This window comes from Leuciscus leuciscus (assembly GCF_965113295.1).
Source record: "Leuciscus leuciscus genome assembly, chromosome: 3".
Taxonomy (NCBI): Eukaryota; Metazoa; Chordata; class Actinopteri; order Cypriniformes; family Leuciscidae; genus Leuciscus; species Leuciscus leuciscus.
Window position 1 is genome coordinate 63,380,912 of NC_138727.1, and position 18,638 is coordinate 63,399,549.

The window sequence follows — 18,638 nt, forward strand, 5'->3', positions numbered from 1 at the left end:
AATTTTGGGAGGTGTGCAAACAGCGTTTACGAGCGTTTAGCCTCCACTACATCCCTGGTAACAACGTCCACCGGTGATCTCAGTCATGTTGTCTGGCCTTGAATGTGAGGTTGTAACAGTTCACTCAGATGATACAGAGAATCCCTAGACATCCTAAAGTTGTCACGCCTCTCCTCGGGCACGACAGTTACACACACAAAGTTTTCCCAAAATCTCCGCTCGAGATTCGCCGCTGAACAACAACTGCGAGTAAACCTCCGTCTCCTTTGAAGAAAAGCTATATCTGCAGAATGTACAAACTGACATCACTCTTTAACAAGGCTGTCAAAACGGAGAGCAGCAAAAAACAACTGCTGTACGATGTCGTCCACCATCTTGGATGAATTGGTCACATGACTGCATCACATGACTAGAAATGCGTCATCGTCTTCAAAAAGTCTCCGTTTTCACAGTCATCACACATGGTGATGGAAAAACTGCGTTTTCAAATTCATCAAATTTGGAGAGTGTTTTCAAAACGCCATGTTTTCGTTGACTCAAAACTCCTTTTGTTTAAACAATTGTTCGCAAAATGATAGTCAACGGTTCACATTTCAAGCATTTCCTGTAAAATAACAAGTAAATTATTAAATAAATGAGTATTTACATATTTGGATGTGTCATCTGCCTTAAGTCTAGTCCCAGACTGAAATGTCTGTTTTAAATTAAACTTGCGCTGGCATATCTTAAAATATGTCACTGTCGTTGTTTTGTCTCGAGATGCACATCAGCAATGTTTCTTTTTTTTCTAAGGCACGTTTATAAAAGCTACTTAAATGTCCTAATTTAACCACGGCCTAATCGTGGCCTAATCTAAACCCTGTCTGTGAAACCAGGCCTAGAAGTGCTCTTATATCAGGAGTAATCTCTTAGAGATCTTTCACTCTAGCACTTTTAGTGCGCACTCGGGTTTGAATGACATATGAGTTCGGTTCGTTTGGATGATGTGAACGCTGTCTTCCGAACTCGGGTGCGCACCCGCGAACCGTACTCGAGTCCGCTTAAAAAAAGGGTGGTCTGGGGTACGGTTCACGTGAACTCGGGTATGGTTCGCTGCTGATATGAACGCAATCGAACCAAACCGCGGAAGTGAACCGCTATTGATGACTGTCGTGGAAATTCTTTTTAGACTTTAAACAATAATTGGAAGACAGTTGGAGATTTCAAAAGTTATTAAAGATCTTTATTTCTTGCAAGAAAGGCTGTTCACCCATCAGTCAGAGTCTGATAAGAGAAGCGCCCCGACTTCTCCTTTTTGCCCAGCTTATATACACAAAACTCATCACACTTATTCTAACACCCCATGGTTATACGCACACACTTACACACATATGTCATTAAAACAATTTAATATATTTTCCAATGCAACACCTTTGCTCTTAGTGCAAGCGAGCTTATCTGTATTTAGAAAGAACAAACTGTCCTTTCTGTAAATGTCATTTTGACCTTGTTCTTCAGCAGTAAGGAAGAAGATGATATGCAACTTGCAGTTTCTTTAACACCATGTATGGTATTAGCTGGCTAGAATAAAAATTTCCATTACATGACGTATAATGTGTCTTCGGCGGACAGTCCGCTGTCTTTGAAACGTTTTCAGAATTTTTGCGGCAGACAGAAGCAAGTGTGTTTCTGTATGTCTATGTTGAAAACAAAACCAAAGGTTAAAAAAAAGAAGAACAAATGTCAACCGAGCAAGTCTATCCATTTGGGCGCCTTTTCATTCGCGGTTACCAAGCAACACCATTACGCCAGCTGCAGCCTGATGACGCAAGCGTACCGCGGTTCAGATAGAAATAATATAATGTGAACACAGTCCATCGGGGGCAGGGGGAGGGGGGAACAATCGAACTCGGGATCGGAACAGGCAATCGAACCAAGTGTGAAAGCGCCCTTAGAGATCTTTCACAACATCCAAAGCACATTAGATTCTCACAGTGCGTCTGTATGCCCTCTTACCGGAAATACTGTCATGTTTAAAGATGACTGAGATCTACTAAAACTGTTTCACACATGTCAGTTTCTCTGTGGTTTTCATGATGAATGCAGGATGAAGTCTTTACACCCTTCTGTCACTCTTAATGTATATGTTTATATTAATATACGGATGTGTCGTCTGTCATCAGTGTTTCTCTGCTTGTCTTTCACACATATACCTTTCACACACATCTCAACACTCTCCGCCCTGTTAACAGTGCAGATCTGGGTGGAACCGTTAGAGAATAAGGAAGAAGAAACGTGAGAAAGACTGACGGAGGATCTGTGTACTTCTAATGATAGTGACTTACATCGCATTCAAGAAACACATTTGATCAGTTCTTGCTTTCACTGGATCGGGATCGGATCTGGTTTTTCTCTGGATATCTGAGACTGAAGTCAATCTGGAATGAAGGCTGCCATCATCATCTTCATCTTCATCACCCTCTGCCTGATCTCAGGTCAGTTCTTCACAGCTCAGTCTGGGTCAAATAATATATTACCCAGATTGATGATATATACTAACCGAGAGCAAATGAACTTGTGTTTGGCAGGTCAAGTACTTTGTTTCAGAGTGTTTGGATGCACTGGAGGGAGTTTAATGTTCAAGTGCATGATCTCAAACCAGAGAGAGACTCATGAACAACATAAAGTGAAGTATTTCTGCAGAGACAGGAGCTGTAAGATGGGCATCAGTACTGATGTTCAGAGACGATGGGTTTATAACGGGAGATTCGCTCTGTATGATGATGAAAACAGCAGATTCTTCACAGTGTTTATCAGGAACCTCAGCAGAGAGGATTATGGGGATTATACATGTGGAAATAATCAGACATGGAATCATTATGTTACGTTAGTGGAGAGTAAAGGTACGTGTGACACTTTATAACTTCCTACAGCAATTATTTATTATAGTATTAAAGGTGCAGTACGGAAGATTTTGAGTAAAAATGAACAAAAATGAATTACTGAAAAAAATTTAAACCGTCTCCATGCCTTGATCCACAATGATTCAAAATGGTCAGATTATAATAATAATCCATAGTTCGAGCTGCCGGGTTGGATTATGCAGGGAAAATGTCAGTTTTATGTTGTATGTCATTCTTCTTTGCATGTTTCCTCTGTAAAAAGAAGAAAAAAAAATACATGTAACTTCCGTGTTCAGATTACATTTTCAGATGTGTGTTTTTCTGTCAGTATGTCTTGATGTAGGATGTCACTGTTATAAATAAACTATAAATATACCTAAAAACAACCACAATACACATTAAAAGGAAAACACTGCAAGTATCATGACATTGTATGTTTCACACAGAGATGGCGATAGAGAGGACAAAGTTCCCTAGTGCACCTTTAATAACACTAATAATATTTTAGATTTAAGTTCATGTCACAAGGTTTTGTTGAAATCATTTTCAGAGTCTCGTTGTGGAAAGTCTGTTATCCTGGACGGGTATCTTGGACAAAAGACGATCACTTTCCGCTGTGAATATGATGAGAAGTTTAAAACACACACCAAAGTTTTCTACAGACTGAACGAGGATCCTGTCCATGTTCTGAACAGTTCACGATCATCACAATCATCTGAGGAGAAGTTCAGTCTGTCTGACAGTCATGAAGATCATTTTAATGTGACCATTAGAGATATTTCTGCAGCGGACGGTGGAGTTTATTTATGTGGAGTGGAGAGAGATGGATCACATCAATCAAGTACTCACATAAACTTCATTAAAGAGATTCAGCTGAATGTTTATGGTGACTTTCTAATGAAAATATCCTTACAGCTCTAAATAAGGAATGTAAATCCCTCCTGACTTTTAATAATGTAATAAATCAACATATAAATCTCATTTTGCAGGTCAAACTTCTGTCCAGGTTCAGGCCTACTCCAGTAAATCAGTCTTCATCACGTGTAAATTTCCACAAGAATTCAAAGGAAACAAGAAGTTTATCCAGAAAGATCCATCACAGAAGATCCTCGTTGAAGAACAGAATCAGTGGGTTCGTCATGATAAAGTGCACATGTATGATGATTCCAGTGAAGGACGTTTGAAGGTTTTCATCAGTGATTTAATCGCGGCTGATGAAGCGACGTACAGATGTGGAGTGAATATACCTGATCATGATCTGTTCACTGAGATTAAACTGACAGTAAATCAAGATAAAGAGCTTCTGGGAGGACCTTCATTTTAGAGACTTAAAATAAGACAGATAAGGTATTTTTATATTGTATATTTTTCATTGTTTTTGTGTGTATAGTTGATCACTTTCCTGCATCAAGCAACACATCTGCTATTATTGGTGAAAGTGTGAAACTCACCTGCAATTTCCCCGAGAAACACGACAAGACCTTCACACACATCTGCAAAGAGAACAAGGAGAAGATCTGTGAAAGCATCAGTTCATCAGAGAAGAAACGCTTTGAGTTTTCTGCCAGTCCAGCAGGAGTTTTTACAGTGAGCATCAGTAATGTGAGCGTGAGAGATGCTGGCGTTTACTGGTGTGGAGCCGAAACCAGAGACACACATCTGACTTCTGTCTCGCTCACCAATCAACATCAACTCACTTTAACTAGTGCGTACAGTGACCATAAATCAAATAACCTATGCATATATTACAGCATATAAATACTTCTCCTTTTCTTTGACTATTAGTGCCTCCAGTGGTCGGACGTGAAGGAGATTCATCTGAGATCAAATGCCCTTATGATGGAAACCATTCAACAGAAATAAAGCGTCTTTGTAAAGGAAAGTGTTTCACTAAAGATGCTAAAAAAATCATTCGATCCGATGAAGCCCATGTTAATAAAACAAAGATTTCAGTAAAGGACGACACTGAACTCAATCTCTTCACTGTGACCTTGAGTGACCTGAGAGCAGAGGATGCTGGGATATACTGGTGTGCAGTGAAAGAAGCGTTTAACCTTCCCATTGAGCTCATGATCGTCCTGAAAGATGGTGAGAGTGTTTTCTGGGGATCATCTCAATGTTTTCTGTCATCATCCTCATGTGTTTGTTCTCTCCAGCGCTCTTCACTCATGAAGCGTCTGTCGGAGGATCGGTGTCCATCAGCTGTAAGAACGTCAGGACTCAAACACAGAGGCTTTTCTGCAGAGGAGATCAGCCCAACATCTGTGTCCGAGACGGAGTTCGTGTTTCATCCAATACGAGAACAAACGGCCGATTCTCTCTGACGGACGAAACCTCAGCTGGAGTCTTTACTGTGAACATCAGCAATCTGACAGAAGAGGATTCTGGGAAATACTGGTGCGCAGAGGAGACTTCTGGGTCGTTCGTATTCACTGAAGTTCATCTACATGTGACTCAAGGTAAAACATCTTTCAGCACAATGGTGACCACAAAAACTCATACCAGAAAACCTTTTAAATTCCATAATAATAGAAAATGAAACTAACAAATCTCCCCCTATATTAATATTGGGCAAAACATTATTTAAAAACATTAAATAACTCTTAATTTTAACATACTCTCCTTTAACAGTCAGAAGCAAAGCATGCTGGGAACTAGAAATCTGCTGTAACTCATTCCATGAATGTGTGTTTATATGTGTGAACAGTGAACATACATTCACATTTATATGGGAATATGAATGTGCAATACATGTACACAATTAATGATAACATTTTTTTATTATTACATGTTATGCTATTTTTGTCATAATTTATAAATGCTTTATATGTATATATTGCAGTATATTGAAAAATATAAGCACTAGTTTCCCATATTATGTAATACTGTACATCACATTATATTTTGAAATATATTCCCATATATTTTTGATCCGTATAGATCATACTTGAGTCACACACAGACTTCAACATTCAGCATGCAAAACACAACCATGGTAAAAGCATTGGTAGCTATACTAAGTCAAGAGTAAACCTAAAGTAAATGAAAAAGTAATGAATGAATGAATGAATGAATGAATGAATGAATGAATGAAGTAATGAAAAGTAAAGTACACTCAGTTCTTTTAGTTACTAGAACTCTTGTGTAAGTGAACTATACTAAAGCATTTGTCAGTACAACATACTATTCTTATTTTACTTGGGTTTTTTAAGGCAATCGGTTTGCATGTTTTTTAAAGTAAGACTTACATTAGATTTTACAGTGTAAAAATATGGACCAAATTTACTGTTAATAAATCATTTTCCATATTAATGTTTTAAGGTAAAAGGAAATGTCTGTAAGCTTAATGAACAATGTCCTGGCAGAAAATTACAGCACCATTTCTGGTTCTCTGCAGCTTTTCTTCTTACAGCGTGTTCATTTTTGGGTGAACTGTCCCTTTAAAGCAACATGCTGTGGTGAAGTCTGCAGATTCAGCCTGATGAACATGAAAACCACAGAGAACAGGAAGCAACCAAAACCATAGTACAACTTGTGTTTTAGTTTTTTTTAGTTTAGGACAGAGAAAGCATTTCTGTTTACAGATGTGCAGAAATAACCCTCATCTTACTGTCATTTCAGACACACTTTTTTTTTTTTTCTGATTCTTGACCAGATCTGAATTTAAATCGTTATATGCACTGTAAAGATGTGTCTTGGCACATACGTGATATCATCGGATACGAATTTGCAATTAATCATACATTTGAACATTCACATTGTTGTTGAACTTAATCAACACTGAACTGAATTGAGCTGAATACTGACTCTATTGTCTTTATAAAGCTGCTTTACAGCCCTCGTATAATCATTGCAACAAACTTTTTTGTCTTCGCTCAAGGGTAAAAAGAATTCTTAAATACCTTTGCAGTGATATATTGTTATATCCCAACACCAGACACATTTAGATGTCTCCTTCCCAGTCAACACGTGGGATCATGATCACAGTGACATCACACCATTCTCATACAGTGATACTCACAGTGTCAGTAATATATGAGCTCATCGTGAACTGAAAATGTTGAGCAGGATGAGAAGAGGCGGTTCAAATATCTGTCACTGGGGGGAGATTCTACTTCCTGTTTCTCAACACTATCACAGTGATGTCACAGTGGTGTCACATGGTCAGCTCACAGTAAGTGCACACACAGATATACGCTGAGGATACACTTGTAGCTCACTGTGAACTCAGATTGTGAGTATCCTGAGTATCCTGAGAGCTCATGGTGAGATCACTGTGAGATCAAATTGTTGACTGGGTTTCAATTAGGGGTGTGCGATATGATGATTTTTTTATCGTGAACAATTAAAATGTCTCCACGATCCACTTTTTCTGAAATATCGTTGTATCGTGATTTGTGCTAAATTGCATGTTCTATCAGTTGCAGTTCTATGCCTTTCATCAACGTCCCAACATGCAATAATACAATGCAAGTACGCAACAAATTGGGGTGTGCACGCTAGATGTCGGCGTGTTAACAAGATCATATACATTGCTCGTGAGATTTAGCAACACAGTGACGATGGTAGAAAACACAGAGTAATTGTTCCCTAAAAAAAAGCAACATCGGTAAAATGGAAATGGTTTGGATTTTCCACAACAGACAATGGCGCAAACAACAGTTATTTGCAAATGTTGCAATGATAAGACTCGCACGTCGGATGGCAACACGTCAAATCTTTAAAGGACAAGTTCGGTATTTTACACTTAAAGCCCTGTTTTCAGATCGTTTCTGATGAAATACAATGGTTAAGATTGAACTTTGGACAAATGCTGCTGTCCCGAGAATTTTAGGTTTTTGTGGTAGCACCAGGGATGTAGTGGAGGCTAAACGCACGTAAACGGCGTTTACGCACCTCCCAAAATTATAGCGTTTGCCCACCTCTAAAGTGCGTTTATCCACCTCTAAATTTCACGATATTTGAGCGGACTTTGCTTTTCGAGTGCGTGATCGCCGATCGGCACATGATTCGAGCATTTGGGCCGTTAACTACAGAGCAGAACGCGCAGCGCGCAAACACGGAGCAGAGAGCGCAGCGCGCCGAGTTGAGTAAAGTTGGCAATAAATTCACAGATTCGAACTTCCCGGGTCAATAACTCGTGAGCTAAATGTTGTTACTACACAAATAACACCTCTTTTTAATCGTAGTATGTAGACAAGCAGCTACAACCTATTTTTTCTCAAAACGAGCTTTCCCTCACAGTGGACAAAATACATTGATCTCTATGCGCAGGCGGCAGCGAGACAGATCCGAAGGGACCGTCTGCAAAGTGCAAAACCCGAAAACAGTCAATAACTTCACTGTCACACACTATAGTGTCATCAAAATAAGTTCACACATCACTGCTGTCCTGATGGTTATACTACAACACTTATTTTGTATAAATATCTTTTTGCATAATTTTTATGATTATTATTTATGAAAAGTATTCAATAACTGCACTGTAATTCACTGTATTGTTGCCAAATTCAGTTTGCACATCACTGCTGTCCTGATGGTTATACTACAAGACTTATTTTGGAAAAAAATATATTTTTAATTTGATATACAATTGTAAATGTATCATGTTGATCATTTTTATTATGAAAAGTATTCAATAACTTCACTGTAATTCACTGTATTGTTGCCAAATTCAGTTTACACATCTCCGACGTCCTGATGGTTATACTACAACACTTATTTTGGGAAAAATATATTTTAAATTGTATATACAATTGTAAATGTATGATTTTTATGAACAATATTCAATAACTTCACTGTAATTCACAGTATTGTTGCCAAATTCAGTTTACACATCACTGTTGTCCTGTAGTTATACTACAACACCTTGGTAGTACCATCAAATAATAGCCTATAGCGATGTCATCAGGATACACATACACCGGTAGGCAGTGGCCCACCTTACCGGGTGACCACGTCGTGGTCCACCAGAATTTATAGTTTACCCACCTCTTTTTTACCACTACACCACTGGGTAGCACCCCCCCACCTTAACAATGGCTGCATAGGTGCACTGGAATAATCCTTCCTAAAACGCATTAAACTTTCGTTTACAAAGACGTGAAACTCACTGAGTGGTCAGGGGGTGTTCACTGATATGCTCACACAAAAATCGCTGCTAAAGATGCTTTCCAACAGGTTTTATCGTAGTTTTTGTCCAACTCCATTGACTTAATAGGACGTGCTGTGAGACCGCAGCACCTTTACGGTATTACTCCGCCGCTTCTTCTTCTGCTTCTTCTGTGTATTCAATGAAATGCCAGTGGTTTGCTTGCAATTGGCAAAGGTGCATTATCACCACCAACTGGGCTGGAGAGTCTATTATTCAAGCTCCCAACGGAAGAATGTACGGGTGTGAGGCGTTTGGAAAAATAGGTCCACAGTTTTACAACGAATGGTAAAACACCTGTTGGAAAGCATCTTTTGCAGCGATTTTTGTGTGAGCATATCAGTGAACACCCCTGACCACTCGGTGAGTTTCACGTCTTTGTAACCACGATTTTTCCAGTGCACCTATGCAACCGTTGTATAGGTGGGGGGGTGCTACCACAAAAACCTAAAATTCTCGGGCCAGCAGCATTTGTCCAAATTTCAATCTTAACCATTGTATTTCATCAGAAACTATCTGAAAACAGGGCTTTAAGTGTAAAATACCGAACTTGTCCTTTAAACGCCTCAAAAGAAAACACCCGAAAGAATATGCTGACAGTCAAACTGTGAGGGGACCCCGCGTGAGTGCATCAGGTACAACCAGGGGTTAAATTGGGATTTATTATGTGGGGGGGCTCTCCCTAGGGGGGTCCGGGGGTATGCTCCCCCGTGAATAATAAAAAAATAAAAAAAACATTAAATGGCAATTTCTGGAGAGTTTTGTGCAAAGAAATGGAGAAATTGAGTGTTACATGATATGTGAAAAACTGCAAGGTTAAGAGCATACTTTGCATTGTTGTAGTATTAACAGGTATTAGGACATTTAGCATTTACATTACTGTTTATCAGCAGTGGTGGAATGTAACGAAGTACAAATACTTTGTTACTTAAGTACATTTTTCACATATCTGTACTTTACATAAGTAGAATCAATAGTGCATAGGCTACTTTTGACTTTTACTTCGTTACATTTTGCAGCAATTATTATACTATCATAATAAGCAATAATTAATAATTAATTAATTTTAATATAAGCAATTATTATAATTATTATACTTTCTACTCCACTACATTTCTACAACGTTTCGTTACATTTTCTGATCAGTTTTTCCCCTGCCAAAACAGGGATTGAAAAAAATCTCCTGTTTTCGGTGCTGATGCGGTGGTTACGCGTTCATGTAACATGTAAGGGTGGCGCTGCCAATAAAGGCCTAAAAGCTGTCACAAAGAACCGGCAAAAGTAATGATTATGAATATGTAAAATATAGCAAGGACATTTTAATTGTTTATTAATGAACAAGTGTTTTCTAAAAATTACACATGCAGCAGTCTGTTTACTTTTTGAATTGTTCTGTTTAAAAGAAGACATTTCAAGCTTTCTATATTTCTCGGGTCTGTTAGGCAAGTAGGCTACCTTATACGCTGAGTTTCGGTTCATTTATGAGACGCGCTCCAGTTCCAGCGCCTTCATGTCGTGTTTATCTATTGTCTGCTATATTTACTTCTTATTTATTAAGTCCTGGCAATTGGTTGATGAAACATTGATTAAAATTAAGATACAATTAATACAAAACGAAATTCATTTTAAAGAAAGGCTTTGTGCTTTCTATGGAAGCTTGTTTCCGCCACTGAATAATAAATAAATAATAATAATAATTGTGACTTTTTATCTCACAATTGCGAGTTTATATAAAGAGATATAAAGTCAGAATTGCGTGAAATAAAGTCAGAATTGTGTGTTATAAAGTCTTTATATCACGCAATTCTGACTTTATAACACAATTGCTTTCTATACACATAAACATCTTTTCTCAGAATTGTGAGATATAAAGTCAAATTCTAAGGGAAAAAAAGACGGACTTTATAACACTAAATTTTGATGAATATCATGCAATTCTGACTTCATATCTCGCAATTCTGAGAAAAAAAAGTCACAATTCTGACTTGATATATCACAATTGTGAGAAAAAAAGTCAGAATTGTGAGATAAAAAGACGCAATTATTATTATTTATTTATTATTCAGTGGCGGAAACAAGCTTCCATAGCTTTCAGAGCGCTCACATCCGTAACATTGTTTTTTCCTCATAAATGCGAACATGAAAAATAAAATAAAATGAATATGTTATGTTCTGTGCAGAGTATCCGGTGGGTAGCCTAGTATTACTTTTGGTTTGCGCAGTGCCACCTAAAATTTTGCCACCTAAAAGTTAAAGATTTTTTGTGTCACGTCCACGGCATGTGTAGCCTATTTCCCTCATATTAAATATTAAACGCATGTGTAGACTGATATTTTTCTAATATCTGGACTCCTTTATTAAGGGAGTATGGATATATAAACCAATATATATAGTTTCAATATATTGGTATTAAATGCATCTTCTGAGAATTTATATTTCAAGTTTTTACTGCAAATGTCACGTCCATAACGCTGGAATTGACATCACTTGATTACACATTGTATTACCTTGTTATGATATAGTGACCCATACAATGTGCCAAACATATTTTCCTTACCTTGTTGTTCAAGGCCAGGGCACTTTTTGTACAACCAACGTTGTGCTGAACTTGACAAAATTGATCTCCAGCGGCGGCCAGCAGCTCGTGAGTTTTTATTTATTTATTGTTTAAGGCGGTTGAAGGTTCTGGAACTTTTGCGCACTTCCACATCCGGTGCAACTACGGATCTCCCAGGAACATTCATTATATATTGCTGCATACATTTATCCGTGTCGGAGTTTTGAGTAGTAGCCTACCTAGATGCGCATGTCATGCGCGAGCGGTGCGCGATCATGGTCGACTGACAACGAGATTAAGCAGCTGAACAAGAATACGGCCGTGTTCCGATTGTTCTCATCTCAGTTCCGCCGAGACAAAATAGACATGCCATTTCAAAAATCTTTCATTTATTGTCAGAAATATGTTTTCCAAAGCATCACTTTCATCAAATTTTATGTGACATAATTTCCATTAGGCAACTGACTGTAAACAGGCACATCAGGACACAAACGAGCAGGCTTATGTGCCGGGGCTGAGCCCCAGAGAGCCCCGGCCCAATTTAACCACTGGGTACAACTATGGCTTAAACAAACAACTCTAACGAAGTTAGAAAAGGGAACATATGACAGAACAAGTAAGCCCTGGAAAGATGTAACTGATGAACAAAGAGAAAAGGTGAACAGGTGGTGTTGGTTATATTTTAACACTAGGTGATTTCCTAGGCAGATATTGACTTGGGACTATATTAGGGGGAAGCACAGGCGAAGCACTGCTACTTAGGCGAAGCACTGCTACTTAGGCGAAGCACTGCTACTTGCAGGGCCGGCGCGTGCACTTCTGCCGCTCTAGGCGAAAAACATTTGTGCCGCCCCTAGGGCTGGTCCGAATACCATTTTTTGAGCTTCGAAGCTGCGGTAGTAGTAATGAACATCGAATATTCAAAGCTTCGAGAGGGTGCTGAACGTATTCTTCTCTCTAATAAAGGCAGAATCTCTATGTGTCTATGTCCGTTTGCATTTTGATTATTTCGAGAACCGTTCATCCAATCGACTTCACAAGGGAGTGCAGTGTAGCATTTGGTGGTGCAATATAGATGGACACGCGAGACACGATACGTTCAGAATTAATAAACTTTTAGTAAACTACAGAACACCGCGAGCGGGAAGCGGCGCACCTCAAGCGGGCAGGGCTTAAATACTTGACGCACGCTGCACTAGCAATATAAAACGCACACACACGTCTGTTAAATTAAGCAATACTTTAAGGTAGTCTATATTTTTCTGACTAACAAATTACTGACACAGTAAAGGGTAGATTTAAATTAAGAAAAACAAAATTTCAATAAAGAAAAACCAAATTTAAATAAAGAAAAAAACTAAATGTAAAATTTAAATAAAGAAAAAAAACAACATTTAAATAAAGAAAAAAAAAACATTTAAATAAAGAAAAAACAAAATTTTAAATTTAAATAAAGAAAAAACGAAATTTAAATAAAGTAAAACGAAATTTAAATAAAGAAAAAAACAAAATGTAAAATTTAAATAAAGAAAAAACGAAATTTAAATAAAGAAAAAAACATTTAAATAAAGAAAAAAAACATTTAAATAAAGAAAAAACAAAATGTAAAAATTAAATAAAGAAAAAACAAAATTTCAATAAAGAAAAAAACTAAATGTAAAATTTAAATAAAGAAAAAACGAAATTTAAATAAAGAAAAAAACATTTAAATAAAGAAAAAACAAAATTTAAAATTTAAATAAAGAAAAAACGAAATTTAAATAAAGTAAAACGAAATTTAAATAAAGAAAAACGAAATTTACATAAAGAAAAACGAAATTAAGTTAAATTAAAATCGAGATTAATTTAGATTGATAATAATGGGTAAAAAGGCTAATAGCCTATATTTTGTTTCTATTGTTATATTTTCCACAATGTCAAAGCAACGCAGCTTAACCCAAAACACAAGCTCAGGCATGCACTTCTGTCCATACAAACTCCGCTGTTCTGCGCTCTAGCCAGAGAACACTCCCGTTGCAGGAACACTTTAGGCCAAGAGGAAGCAAATATATACATATACTATATGCGTAGGTGGATGTGATCGGGGATTTTGGCTGTGTAACATTTAAAGCCACTTAAATTAACGAAATGACTCAAATAAAGATTCGTTCATTTTTATGAACGAGATCGAACAAGAGAGTCAGTAAAATTATCCGAACGTCCCATCACTCAGTCATGAGTCATGACTCGTGAGAGCAGGGGGCGGGGCGGGGTGGGACATGTGCGGGGCGGCGCAGCGGCAGCTCAGCAAATCATATAGCCTATTTTGTGAATTGTTCATTCCCGATTGGCACACATTTTGCCGCCCTTACAAAAGTGCCGCTCTAGGCAATTGCCTAGTTCGCCTATATGGACGCGCCGGCCCTGGCTACTTGGGCGCAGAGATATCACGCAACACATGAAATCCCACGACTTCCGTCAACATACCGGCGTGAATAGTAGCTAGCTTTTATCACATGCACTGAGACAAAAATGCATTTGCCCAATTATCTAAATGTAGGAAAGAAGGTGAATAAGCACTTTTAATTTTATTGATGACTGGAAGTTGTGTAGTGCGTGTCTAGAAATAACATACTTCCCACAAGAGGATTATTATTGTCACTGGCATTTAGTTTATCATAGTAAATAATTACTAATTACATTAGGAACACTGAACAGGGTAAAATTATGAGATTAGTATACAATATAAATTGCATTATTATATTTGAATGTTTTGTACATTAAATCAATTATGCTATTGTAGCACAATCTGTTTGGTTTCAATAAAATATTACAATTGAAAAATAGAAACATTTGCAAATTAAAATTTACAGTGTGCTCTACGTTAAATCTAATTAACACATTTTTTTTTTTTAATTGGGGACATTATGGCTGTTTTGCGGCTCAGTAATTAGAAAAATAGTCTTAAAACCAACATGGAAAAGAATTGTGATAAAAAAAAAAAAAACATGAATCGTGATTTGAGAATATTCTTCAAACAATCAGCTTTGTGTTCCACAGATGATCTGAGTAAATAATGACTGAATTTGTTCCTCTAAAAAATGTGTGAAGAAAAATCTGGTAAGATCCAACAGATCCGTTGCTCAGTTTGAGTTGAAAGTGATCATATGATATATAAGCGATGGAAGTACAGCATTTGTAAGAATACTCGTATGATGTCATAATCTCACCTTGTTTCTCTGTGAAAATCCCTTTGTGTGATTTCAGGTTCCTTTGTGATAGTTGCGGTTTCTGTGGGTTTGATCCTGCTGGCTGTGTGTTTAGTGCTCATGTTGCTCAAAATAAAATACAGCTGTAAACATGGTGAGACACTCACACACACACACACTGCACATTTAGTAAATCTGAGTGTGTCGCCCTCTGCTGTTCAGAAACACACACACAGTTAAATTATCTCTCATTTTCTCAGTCTGAGATGTGGCTCTTGTTCACACAGGCATCATGTCATCATCAGACAGAAGAGAGACCGGAGATCATGAAATGGTGAGTTTCAGAACTGATCTGTGCTTCATGATGTCAGATAAGTGGCCATGTTTGCTGTACCTTTAAACTGAGACTTCATGTTTGGGGGATTTTGCTTCTCTTACAGGTTCAAGACTCAGATCCCACATCAACTCCTCTATATTCGACAGTCCAGTTACCCACAATCCCCTCTGATTCACAGAATCCACTTTACTCGTCAGTCCAGTTACCCACAATCCCCTCTGATTCACAGAATCCACTTTACTCGTCAGTCCAGTTACCCACAATCCCCTCTGATTCACAGAATCCACTTTACTCGTCAGTCGTTACCCACAATCCCCTCTGATTCACAGAATCCACTTTACTAGTGGATAAGGGTCTAAATACTAGCTTTGCTATTGCCTGATACATGATGATAATAATCTGTACAGTATTGTGATCTGAGCATAGTGTTATACATATCGTCAGGCTAACGTGAATACATCTATAAGCTAACACTGTTCTCTTGCCCTGTTCTCCTCAGATCATCATATATATCAATTATATGAATTATATATATCATACGAGTAAACATTTAGGCTACAATTCCCCCAGCTTTCCGAGCTGTCATTGCGATCCATTGCTTTCCTATTGTTTACTTTGACCGCTCTCCCTCATGTTGCGTCACTTCCGGTTCGGCGGTTTTCAAATGCGGAAGTACAATTTTCTCACAAAAACGACTCCAGAAGCCTAAATAGCGTTTTATAAGTATATGTTTATATTTAAATCTAGTTCCTACATTATTTTTCTATACATTGGCTTACTGGGTATTCTAACCTGCAACATGGGCTTTAACCCTCTGAGGTCTGAGCTGTTTTCTGGGCCCTGGAGGTGTTCTGACATGCTCTGACATTTGTGTTTTTTTCTGTTACTAGTGACATTTTCATGGCTAAAGTCTAATTACACTGTATTCAGCACAAACTCTGCTACAATAATATATCAGCAGCATGTATGTAAAAGTTTGTAGTTTTGAGATAATGACATTTATGCGTGGTTTGTGAAAATAAAATAAAAAATTCTCACTGAAATAAGGCCATGAAACCCATACTGATTATTTCTTCACAAGACTTTTGAAAATTGTATGACATAGCCTAGAATATTTGCTCCAAAACTATGTGAAAATCACCCTGACTGCTCATTCAGATAAGACAATATATTGATTTAAAATTTCTAAGACGTGTTTTGTGTGACAAAGCCATATGCGAAGAGGCGTGATCATCTCATGAATATGTAAGCTTTTCACACCTGAGAAAGACAAAGACACTCCCCTAACTGCCCTATTAGGAGCGATCAGGCCCTGTCATTCAGAGCAACCTTGCACAAAGAATGAGGAGATTTAAAAAAGAATGGCTTTTAGATTGTTTGGATTTATTTACAACACAACACAATCCAAAAATGCAAATGACAAAAGAGCACATTGAAAACAATGATCCAAAGACAGAGACCTTTGTGCCATTCCTAAAAACATTGTACATACCTTTCATTTCCAAGGTGTTTGATTTTCACTTTACCATGTTCATGTACAGAGACTCATGTGAATGTTGAAGTCAGCAGGACTCAGTTGCATCTGGTCCCTGAAAGAAAAAAAAAAAAGAAAAAACTGTGAACATACTGATATCAAGAGAAACTGTAGGGCTGCACGATTTTGGGAATAGATTTTAGATTTTTCTGGTTAAAATTTATTTTTAAAATTCACAGAATACACACACACACACACACGTTTCCAACAATATATAATGAACACCAGGTTTGTTGTGCGTTGTAGGCATAGGCTACGCAGTGCTGCATAAAATAATAATAACAATAAATTAAATCTTCCAAAAGATTTCAAGAACAACTACGCTAGAGAAAAATATATTGATTATCATATGTTACTTCAAATGTTTCCATTCATTATGATGATATGAAATGAGATAATAGTAAAAACATAAAGCCTAATGTTTGGTGCATTTTTCCTTTCAAACGCAATCACGCTCCAAAATATGATACATTCAAACCCACAGCGCGCTCCAAAATATGATACATTCAAACGCCATCGCGCTCCAAAATATTAAACATTATGGTTATACATATGTTTGAGCAGATATCCACAAACAGTATTTAACAGTAAACACGGGTCTAAATAGTATAATATTCACCTAGGGGTGTGACGATAACCGCATCACCGCAATATCGCGTTAATGAGATGCCTACGAGTGTGAGGTCATCACCGCACTTTTTTTTTTTTTTTTTGAAAGTCACAGGAGTGCATATGGTGTGTGATATGAACTATAAAACACATTAATATTTGCTTATAATTTACTGTATTCTGCGAGTCCCATGTTCAAGTGCTTCTGGAGAAAAAAAAAACGCTTCCTGCGCAAGGGAGGGACAGTCCGTTAAACATATGGGGGATTTATTTTTTTGTGTGTGTCTGATTATTATTAATTAACTGCTAGGTTTCAGTACTTGTGATGTTTACAGATAATGTTCAATTAAATACAAACAAACACAGGCATAAAAGACAAGCATAACGTGAACAGTTGGAGTTAGATTTTAATTGCAAGTAGCGATCTCTCTCATGTGGTATATAACAGTTGACGGCGCTAGCCGAATGATTTAAAAAATAGCCACGAATCTAGTGTCTAAGCCAAATACTGTGTCGCCTTTGAGGCAGGTGACAATTAAGGGGAAGCCGGTGAATTTGGACAAGGCAATATGCCGTATTTGTCGCACAAAAGTATCCGTCTCGCGAGGAAATACCACTAACTTAAGACCACATCTTAGAAAAATTAACCATCCTGTGGCGTTTGCTGGACTTAAGTGCAGCACACCTACCTTAGGTCGGCGACACACTGGCTGCGTGGCGTGTCCGTTTTTATTTCAGCTCCCATGTTAACAGGTTAGAGCTTGCACACTGCCTGCGTGAGACGCGCGTCTCAGTTGCGGCACGAGGCGCGCGGAAAAAAGCGTGCATGCTAGAAATAGAACCGACGCCTATTTTTCACGCAAGCCTGTTGGAAGCGTTTCCTGGCAAAATAGAATAGGAAAAAAAATCATTTTGACATGAATACATATTAATAAATTACATTTTGATGTTTGAAAGTTTAGGTTTTGACATAAATGCAGATATAAATGTAATTAAAAAAAATATTATCGATTTTCAAATATTGCACCTGTCAATACAGAACGAAATATTCTGTAGCCTATTTTGCCATCAATACTGCCGACGCTGTCTTTGCTGTTATATATTTATGTTTAACATTAAGTATAGGCCTTCCACAACTCTCTCCCCATATGTCGAATATATCACCAATGAGGCTTATATGTCACCTAGCAGCAGCAGCGCTGTTTCTGATGTGCAAAGACATAAAAAAAGCCACGCAGCTGACACGCAACAGAAACGCCACACTCACACCACGCAGCCAGTGTGTCGCCGGCCTTAATAGTTAATTATTAATATTTACAATTTAATATAAATGTTAATTTGTTAATTTGTTAATAAAGAATACTGCTTTATGTTATTCAT

At 37.6% G+C, this 18,638-nt stretch overlaps 1 protein-coding gene across 1 annotated transcript; it reads left to right on the forward strand.

The window, feature by feature from the left end:
• Positions 1-1,165: 1,165 nt before the first annotated feature.
• Positions 1,166-17,262, forward strand: LOC309495429 (polymeric immunoglobulin receptor-like). The gene is made up of 8 exons (XM_082165215.1): positions 1,166-2,474; positions 2,568-2,882; positions 3,433-3,768; positions 4,668-4,970; positions 5,039-5,341; positions 14,837-14,932; positions 15,066-15,112; positions 15,219-17,262. The coding sequence occupies exons 1-8, from the start codon at positions 2,423-2,425 to the stop codon at positions 15,435-15,437; spliced, it is 1,671 nt and encodes a 556-aa protein (XP_082021341.1). The 5' UTR covers positions 1,166-2,422; the 3' UTR covers positions 15,438-17,262.
• The last annotated feature ends 1,376 nt before the right edge of the window (positions 17,263-18,638 follow it).